The sequence below is a fragment of the Ascaphus truei genome, chromosome 1, assembly GCF_040206685.1.
Source record: "Ascaphus truei isolate aAscTru1 chromosome 1, aAscTru1.hap1, whole genome shotgun sequence".
Lineage (NCBI taxonomy): Eukaryota > Metazoa > Chordata > Amphibia > Anura > Ascaphidae > Ascaphus > Ascaphus truei.
In genome coordinates this window covers 220,939,534-220,949,189 of record NC_134483.1, presented here as the reverse complement: position 1 = coordinate 220,949,189, position 9,656 = coordinate 220,939,534, and the positions used below count along the sequence as shown (strand labels likewise).

Genomic DNA, 9,656 nt, shown 5'->3' with positions numbered 1-9,656 from the left:
GGTAGCGTGAGGGATTAACCCCATCACTACCTTAGCGGTACTAACCGCTAAGGTAATGAAGGGGTTATCTCCTCCCGCAACCCCCCACAAGGCCTAAACACACACCGCGGACCAAATACCACCATCACCCATGGCCGCTACCCACAAGAAACCTGGCACTGGTAGTTAACCCCTTCATTACCTTAGCGGGTAGCAGCTAAGGTAATGAAGCTGCCTGTAAATATATTTTTATTACATCATATTGATGCCGGGGGTCTCCGGAGCTGATATTAATGTGTATCAGCTTCGGAGACTCGCAGGAAAAATCCATTTTTTTTTTGTCTAAGTCCTGCTCGCACATCATTTCTCACAAGCCTAAGGATGGCAATATAAATCTTTAATAAACTAGCAATTCCAGAGCTCCGATTATCTCATCAGAGCTACTTGAATAGTGTGATATCAGAAAAAATGCGCGTTTGAGATTTTTTTGCAGCTTCAGCTCTGCGAGTTTGAGGAGCGTGAAATTTTGATTTGATTTATGTTCTCAATCCTGACATTCTGAGCCTCTGGGATAGAATAAAATGGCTACTAGGGTTTGTTGTAGAAACCACAGAATCCAAAATAAATATCTCAATTGCTGCTTGTGATTGTGCTGTCCCTTTAAATGGCCTCTGGGGCAGAGGAGGCTGGAGTTTTGCCAGACCTGATTGGCTGTGAGACAGTATATCAAGTGACAAGCTCAGAGCCTGATCTTTAGCTGCTCAAAAGTTAAGAGAATTTATTAGGAGGGCAGAGTCACAACCTGATATAGAGCAGGATGCTGATACTGGGGTACTGGAACATCCGAGGGGTGAGTTACTGTGGGGAGAAGGGGTGATATCATACTACAGTCTAAGTGGTTACTGGGAGGAGGTGGGTAATATTGATGTATGGGGCACAAGAGTGGTAATGAAGTTATGAGGGGTATATGGAGAGGAGGGGGTAATATTGAATAGATGGAAGGAGTATACTGGAGGAGGTGGGTAATAAAGAAGGGGGGTTATGGTGAGGGGGTAATATTCAAGTATGGGATGGTGGGAGGTAAGATTGAATGTATGGGGAGCAGTGGGTAATGAAGGTATGGGGGTATATGGAGAGGAAGGGGAAGTACTGGGGTTTTACTGTGAGGAGGAGGGTAATGAAGGTATTGGGGATAGCAGTAGTAGAGTCCTCACAAGAGGAGTGTGTGGAGCACAGCAGGAAGGGAAAAACTGGGATATGGCACAACCAAAATGAGTAAAACCAATTTATTTGGGAATAGACAAGAGAGACATCAAAAAAGGGTAAGAGAGCAACTCTGACGCGTTTCGGGTGAAAAATGCCCTTTGTCAAAGAGCCACACTCCCAAATAAATTGGTTTTACTAATTTTGGTGTGTGCTGTATCCTAGTTTTCCCCTGCCTGCTGTGCTCCACACACCCATCTTGTGAGGACTCTACTACTGCTAAACACTTCCACGCTTGATGCACGCCTGTGGAGCTTTTACTTCATCAAACCGTGAGTCACCCTATGGGGTTTTTATCCTGTGCTATCTACATTACTGCTGCCACTATACTCTAAGTAGTTTCTCATTGAGTGTGGTGGTTAATGTGGTTGGTTTGCCCTAAGAGCTGTTTCTTTCCTTATAATACCATAAATCCCACTCTGAGATTCATGCCTTACTCTATGGCTACTACTATTATATGAGTTCGTTTGTGGCTATTGCTGCTTATTGTGCTTAAAGCATTTGGAGTGCTTAAGGAGCTTGCACAAAGACTTGATTCTATACTCCAATGAATGTATTAAATGGCTCACACTAAGGGACATTAAGAAGAAAGAATGTTTCATCTTTAACCTGTTCAAGGTTCTATCGCACTGATACTTGGACTGTCTTGTTCGTTTGTCGGTATTGGGGATATATTGAGAGGAGGATAATGTTTAAGGTAAGGTGAGGTATACAGGGAGGGGGGGAGTAATATTGAAGGTATACGGAGGTATACTGGGAGGGGGATAATATTGAAGTATGTCTCTAACTAGGTGTTGGAGTAACAGTTTCTTCCTTTATCCATTCTCTACCTCTCCTTTGCTCTCCGTCCTGTAGATGGCTCACTCCATCCGTCTACTGCTGGAATATACGGGAACTCTGTATCAGGAGAAACTATATGTGACTGGGGATGGTGAGTGCATCACACGTGTGGGGTAGCAGGCAGTGCCATGTTTTGTGACTCCCTTGAATAACCACTCTGATCTATGCACCATTGGTATCACTACGGCCTTCTGCCAGGACCCCTGGAAGGGGTTAAGCAGTCTGTTTGGGGAGTATTTTCTCTCCTATTTGGTGTGGATTAGTTTATATACACCAACCTTCTCCCTGCATCAGTGTCTTCCTGAAAGCTGTTACTGCACCTGACTTCAATATAGATGGGTGATGGGGCAGAGAATTTCTGAAAGATTCACACAATAATTCTGATAACTTACTTTTACAGAGAAAGCAGAGTTGTGACTGTATAAATAAAAGTAGTTTGTACTATCGTGCTCTATCCTGACTGTAGAAGATGCATGGATCAGCCTTACAGCTGTGAGTGCAAATGCATTGATAACTTGCATGTGGTGTGACACTATTGCACTATAGCTGGCACTCACTGAGCTGTGATGCAGGGTAAGAGTATCACACCCCAATCTTGCGTTAATTGGTGTTCATCAGTGGCCATTAATGCCACATCAGGAGTGTTACAATGCATTGCGGCTTAATGATTCCCAGCCTATGTATCTTAGAACCTGTAACAGTGTGTACACACAGTGCCACCCTCTGTGCAGTGTGTGCCACTCCCTGTGTGCAGTGTATCGGTGTCACACAGATTCATCTCTTCCTTAGCCCCAGATTATGACCAGAGCCAGTGGCTGGACGAGAAGGAGAAGCTGGGACTGGACTTCCCCAATGTACAAGTGACCCCAGGGAGGGGTGGTGGGCTATGGGGAAGTGGGTGGGGGATATGGAGGGGAATTTTATTTCCCTAGTGTAAAAGTGGTCTAATACCTCCTAAATTGGTGGGATGATTCAGTTTGTAGACTGTGGGAGGTTGGAGGGGAATCCCATTTCCTGAGGGGTGATACTAGTTACCGTCTCCTCCTGCAGTTGCCGTACCTGTTGGACGAAGATGTGAAGCTGACACAGAGTAACGCCATCCTGCGCTACATTGCACGCAAACATGGACTGTGTAAGAATCTGCCCATAGTGTCCGAGTAATACACCTTGAGGGATGTGTCTCTCCTTCCCCCAATTAAAGGGTTAGCCGTTTTTGGCTAAAATTGCTCGTTTACTTAATTTGGGAATTTTGACAGAAAAAGGCCCATTTGGCAGCTCAGCACATCTAGAATCAGCCCCTGAGTCTCTGTCGCTCGTTACCTCTCTCCCTCGAGTGTTTCTCCCTCTTTCCCTTGAGTGTGTGTCTCTCTCTCCCTTAAGTGTGTGTCTCTCTGTCTCTTGAGTGTGTCTCTAACTCTCCCTGGAGTGTCTCTCTCACTTGAGTGTGTCTCTCTCACACCCTCGCGTTTCTCTCTCTCTCCCTCGAGTGTGTCTCACTCTCACCCCCTCGAGTGTGTCTCTCTCTCTCTATCTCTCGTATGTATCTCTCTCTCTCGCCCTCGAGTTTGTCTTTCTCTCTCTCGAGTGTATCTCTCTCTCGAGTGTCTCTCTCTCCTTCAAATGTGTCTCTCTCACCCTCTCGTGTGTGTCTCTCTCTCTCTACCTCGAGTGTGTCTCTCTCTTCCTCGAGGGTCTCTCTCCCTCGAGTGTGTGTCTCTCTCTCTCCCCCAAGTGTCTCTCTCTCTCCCTCAAGGGTCTCTCGCTCTCTCCCTCGAGTGTCTTTCTCTCTCCCTCGAGTGTTTTTCTCTCTCCCTTGAGTGTCTCTCTCTCCCTCAAGTGTGTTTCTCTCTCTCTCTCCCATGTATCTCGCTCTCGCCCTCAAGTTTGTCTCTCTTTCATGTCTCTCTCTCTCGAGTGTCTCTCTCTCTGTCTCTTTCTCTCTCCTTTGAGTGTGTCTCTCTCTCCCTCGAGTGTGTCTCTTTCTCTCCCTCAAGTATGTCTCTCTCTCCTCGAGTGTGTCTCTCTCCCTCGTGTGTCTATCTCTCTCTCCCCCTCGAGTGTGTCTCTCTCCCTCGATTGTGTCTCTCTCTCTCTCTGGAGTGTCTCTCTCTCTCCCTCGAGTGTCTCTCTCTCTCCCTGGAGTGTGTCTCTCTCTCCCTGGTGTGTGTCTCCCTCTCTCTCCCTCAAGTGTGCCTCTCTCCCTCGAGTGTGTGTCTCTCTCTCTCCCTCGAGTGTAAACTCTCTATCTCTCTCCCTCGTGTGTGTGTCTCTCTCTCTCCCTCGAGTGTAAACTCTCTCTATCCCTTGTCTCTCTCTCCCTTGAGTGTGTCTCTCTCTCCCTCGAGTGTCTCTCTCTCTCCCTCGAGTGTCTCTCTCTCTCTCCCTCGAGTGTCTCTCTCTCTCTCCCTCGAGTGTCTCTCTCTCTCTCCCTCGAGTGTGTCTCTCTCTCTCTTGAGTATGTGTGTCTCTCTCTCTCATGTCTCTCTTTCTCCCTCGAGTGTGTGTGTCTCTCCCTCCCTCAAGTGTGTCTCTCTCTCTCTCGTGTCTCTCTCTCTAGAGTGTGCATCTCCCTCGTGTGTCTCTCTCTCCCTCAAGTGTGTCCCTCTCTCCCTCGAGTGTCGCTTTCTCTCTCTCTCTTGAGTGTCTCTTTCTCTCTCCCTCGAGTGTGTCTTTTTCTCTCTCTCTCGAGTGTGTGTGTCTCTCTCGCCTGAGTGTGTCTCTCTCTCTCCCGAGTGTGTGTCTCTCTCCCTCAAGTGTCTCTCTCCCTCCCTCAAGTGTCTCTCTCCCTCGAGTGGCTCTCTCTCCCTCGAGTGTAAACTCTCTCTCTCTCCCTCATGTGTGTCTCTCTCCCCTGAGTGTGTCTCTCTCCCTCGAGTGTCTCTCTCTCCCTCAAGTGTCTCTCTCTCGTGTGTGTGTGTCTCTCTCTCTCCCTAGAGTGTGTATCTCTCTCCCTCGAGTGTGTCTCTCTCCCTCAAGTGTAAACGCTCTCTCTCTCCCTCGTGTGTGTCTCTCTCCCCTGAGTGTGTCTCTCTCTCCCTTGAGTGTCTCTCAAATCAAATCAAATCAAATCAGCTTTATTGGCATGACGAAAGAACATTTCAGTATTGCCAAAGCGTGAATAATAGGGGGTGGGGGACAATAATTACACGAATACTAGGGGGTAGGGTATAATGATTGCAGGGTATATGGGTAACAGTTTCACACAGGGGAGTGGGGGTTAGTGGACGTCTCTCAGCTTGTGGCAGGTGCTGATATAGTGTGCAGCCAGTTCTGCTGTGGTTTCATCTTCTCCCAGGAGGATCGCTATTTTTTGGTTCTCTTCTGTATTATTAAAGTTCTGGATAGCAGCATTGAGTTTCTCTAGGTGGGCACTCCTCACTTCAGAGTATTGTGTGCAACGCAACAGGAAGTGAGTTTCATCTTCTACCTCACCTAGCTCACATCTTTGGCACAGTCTCATCTCCCGGGGCTTCCAGTTCTGTCTGTGCCTGCCTGTTTCTATTTCTAGGCTGTGGGCGCTCATTCTGTACTGGCTCAGGGTCTGTCTCTGTTTTGGGTCTTTTACCTTCAGTAGGTAGGGTGCCAGAGTGTATTCTCTCTGTAGGCTGTGGTAGGTCTCCAGCTTCTTTGAGCGTTGGATATCATTTTCCCATCTTGTCACATACTGCTTCTTCATTTCGTTGGCGATTGAGTTGATTTCTTTTTTCGGCAGGTAGTTAGTCTGTGTGGGGTTTTGTCCTTGGAGTGAGAGGACAAGTTGTTTGATGGCACAGGGTTTAGTGAGGAGGTCCTGACTTTGCATTGCTCTGTAGCAGTAAGACTCTGGGTGGCTGGTGTTTAGGTGAGCCCAGAATGTCAGTGCTCTCTTCTGTACAGTAAGCAGTAGAGGAAAGCGGCCCAGCTCAGCCATGCATGCATTGTTTGATGTACTCCTGTGTACTTGGAGAAGGTGTTTGCAGAATTCCAGATGCAGTATTTCTGTTGGGCTGGTATCCCATTTTGTGGAGTCTGGGTATGTTACAGGGCCCCACACCTCGCTGCCATACAGAAGGATGGGTGTGATGATGCTGTTGAATATTTTCTCCCAGATTCTTATTGGTGGTTTGAGGTGGTACATCTGTTTCCTTATTGCATAAAATGCTCTGCGGGCCTTCTCCTTCAGTGTATTTATGGCCAGGTTGAATTTCCCTGATGAGCTGATTGTTAGACCAAGGTACGTGTAGCTCGTTGTCTGTTCTAGTGCATTGTCGTCCAGTGTGAATTGAGATATGGTCGGATGTTTTTTTGATTTTTTTTGGAATACCATTATTCTGTTTTTTTCTAGGTTCACAGAGAGTGCCCAGGTCTGGCTGAATTTTTCTAGTATTGCCAGTTTCTGCTGGAGGCCTTGTTCTGTTGGAGACAGCAGGAGTAGGTTGTCTGCGTATAGTAGAGACTTAATCTCAGTTCCAGCCAAGTTGAGCCCAGGTGCTGAGGAGGATTCTAGGGCTGCTGCGAGCTCATTGATGTATATGTTAAAAAGTGTGGGACTCAGGCTGCAGCCCTGTCTAACTCCACGGCCTTGATGGAAGAAGTCTGTCCTTTTGTTATTTACTTTCACGCAGCATTTGTTTTCAGAATACATACTTTTGATCGTGTCGTATGTTCTCCCCCCTATTCCGCTCTCTAGTATTTTCAGCAATAGGCCTGGATGCCAGATGGAGTCGAAGGCTTTTTTGAAGTCCACACAGCAAGCAAAGATTTTGCCCTTGTTGGTGTTGTGGATGTGTTTATTGATCAGGCTGTGTAGGGTATAGATGTGATCCGTGGTGCGGTGGTTTTGGCAGGAAGCCTGTCTGGCTCTTACTCAGTACACTCTGCTCTGTCAGGAAGGTGAGGATTCTGCTGTTCAAGATGCTGTTGAACAGTTTTCCCCAGGGTGCTGCTGACACAGATTCCTCTGTAATTGGATGGGTCCATCCTGTCTCCTTTCTTGTGGATAGGGGTTATCAGTCCTTCGTTCCACAGTTCAGGGAAGTAGCCAGTAGTGAGGACCAGGTTGAACATTTTCAGTATTGCTTCTTGTATAGATGGATTGCTATACTTCAGCATCTCTTGTAGAATGCCATCTGGTCCGCTGGCTTTCTTGGTTTCTATTAGTTGTATTTTTTCTTTTATTTCCTGGATTGTGATTGGTATGTCCAGGGGGTTTTGGTTATCTTTTATAGTGTTCTCCAGTGATGTTTGTTTGGTGAGGATTTGTTTTTGTTCTTGCGTCAGGTTTTTTTCTGGGATTTCTTGGTAAAGGTCCTCGAAGTAGTTTTTCCAGATGTTGCCATTCTGAATGGCCAGGTGTCTGTTATTCTGCTTTGTATCCAGATGTTTCCAGGTTTGCCAGAAAGTATTTTCATCTAATGCTTCTTCAATTCTTTCTAGTTTTTTGGCAATGTGGTTTTGTTTTTTCTTCCTTAGGGTGTTCCTGTAGTGCTTTAGGTGTTGGTGGTACCTCATTCGTAGTTCTGTATTGTTTGGGTCTCTGTGTTTTTGGTTTGATATTGTTCGCAGGCTTTTTCTAATGGTGTTGCATTCCTTATCAAACCTCTCTCTCTCTCCCTCAAGTGACTCTCTCTCTCGTGTGTGTGTGTGTCTCTCTCTCTCTCCCTCGAGTGTGTCTCTCTCTCCCTCGAGTGTGTCTCTCTCTCTTGTCTCTCTATCGTCTCTCTCTCTCTCGTGTGTCTCTATCTCGCTCGAGTGTGTCTCTCTCCCTCGAGTGTGTGTCTCTAACTCTCCCTCCCTCGAGTGTGTGTGTCTCTCTCTTGTGTCTCTCTCTCGTGTCTGTCTCTCTCTCAAGTGTCTCTCTCTCAAGTGTCTCTCTCGAGTGTGTGTCTGTCTCTCCCTCAAGTGTCTCTCTCTCTCAGGTGGGCAGTTGGAGGGGGAGAAGATCCGTGTGGATCTGATGGAGAACCAGGTCATGGATTTTCGCATGGCTCTTCACAAAATTGCCTATAACCCCCTGTTTGTGAGTCTGAGGGCTGGGGTGATATTGGAGGGCAGAGGTCCAATTAGGGAGAGAGATATTAACCTATTAATTTCCAACCCCCTCCAGGAGACCCGGAAAGGGCAATACCTGGAGAAGTTACCTGTTGCTCTATCAAGATTCTCTCGCTTCCTTGGAGACGGAGCTTGGTTTGCAGGAGAAAAGGTGCCCCTCTTCCCCTCAGGCACCCCATCTATTACCTCAATCTATCTCTCGCCCTGCCCCTTTCAGCACCCTATCCTTCTTCCCCTCCCCCTGATACATCCTATTATCTCTTGCTTCTATTTCCTCTTCTCCCTTATCTGTATTCTCTCCTTGTTCCCCTGGGTTGTGGCACTGCCAGATGATAAATTGCCAGGGTGTATGGGAGGAATCCTGACTGCCCTCCCCCCCCCCCCCATATCCCCTGCTCCCCCAGATCACCTTTGCTGACTTCCTGATGTATGATGTTTTGGATCAACACCAGGTGCTGGAACCACAGTGTCTGCAAAACTTGAAGAACCTACAGGATTTCCTGACCCGACTTGAGGTGACATTAACCAAAGAGGTGTCTTATTATCCTCACCATGGCTTTTTCTTGTTAACATCCCCCAGCTGTCATCCCAGGCCAGGGGGTATTTTTGCAAACTGCAGGAGTTCTGTAACCATCAGGGCTCCTTCAGCCTCCACTCTAGCTGGACATGAGGGCAGTAAGTATATGTGGTGTAATGGTCGAGTGTGGATGGAAATCTGCTGAGTCCAGGAATGTGCTGATTCTGCACAGCTCGTTATGACTAATCGGGTATTTATATTCCTATAATTATTCAGATATCTTGGCTGTGTCACATCGGGTGAGATTTCGAACCTGAATTTCTCCCACAATTAGTTCATTAACATTGGTCGGCTGCTGTTCATTAATCTAATATGTTTTCCTCTCCCAGGCTTTGCCTCCTGTTGCTGCGTATATAACGTCCCCTCACTTCAAGAAGACCCCGATCAACAACCGCATGGCAGCGTGGGCCAACTGCACGCTTTTTGTGTGACCCCTGATGGACCCTGATGCTTTGGGTCCCTCAGTATCTTCTCCCCCGTACTATTTATTCTGTAGAAGGATTTACAATAAAGTCACATTTCTCTGATCAATTGTCTATGTATGTACATCTTTCTTTATATATTGCCCAGAATGTACTCTGCCCCTGGGAGCTTTTAATGTAAGTGGAAGGTTGGGACACTTTCAGAGACAGCAGGTGAGGGAGGTAAGTGCAGTAGACGGTAGTCATTGGTATGCAAGACTGTGGGTATGAGACAGTAGCCATGAGCTGGGCTATTAGAATGCTTCATTTAAGGTTTGATTTGAAGGTGGGGAGACAAGGTGCTTGGCATATACAGAGTGTGACGGCGTTCAACAGGTAAGGGGCAGTGAGGGGAGAAAGGTTTAAGGCAGGAGAGAGCAATAGCCATAAGATGGATATAAGGAGGAGAAGATACTGTTTAGGGAGAACGTTACATTTTTCTAGCAGAAGAATTTTGGATAGGTTGCAAAGGAGAGTTGTGACTCTAACTACTTGAGGTACCTTCC

At 47.0% G+C, this 9,656-nt stretch overlaps 1 protein-coding gene across 5 annotated transcripts; it reads left to right on the top strand.

The window, feature by feature from the left end:
• The first annotated feature begins 689 nt into the window (after positions 1 to 689).
• On the top strand, positions 690 to 9,220 carry LOC142470293 (glutathione S-transferase Mu 5-like). Of its 5 annotated transcripts, none has more exons than XM_075577221.1 (10): positions 703 to 829; positions 1,408 to 1,514; positions 1,861 to 1,939; positions 2,098 to 2,173; positions 2,872 to 2,936; positions 3,133 to 3,214; positions 7,980 to 8,080; positions 8,168 to 8,263; positions 8,565 to 8,627; positions 9,019 to 9,220. In XM_075577221.1, the coding sequence occupies exons 1-10, from the start codon at positions 797 to 799 to the stop codon at positions 9,118 to 9,120; spliced, it is 804 nt and encodes a 267-aa protein (XP_075433336.1). In that variant the 5' UTR covers positions 703 to 796; the 3' UTR covers positions 9,121 to 9,220. The 5 variants fall into 5 exon arrangements, with proteins under 5 accessions (XP_075433337.1, XP_075433336.1, XP_075433335.1 ...); XM_075577220.1 differs by having other exon boundaries at positions 705 to 829; positions 8,517 to 8,627; XM_075577223.1 differs by lacking the exon at positions 1,408 to 1,514 and having other exon boundaries at positions 705 to 829; positions 8,517 to 8,627.
• The last annotated feature ends 436 nt before the right edge of the window (positions 9,221 to 9,656 follow it).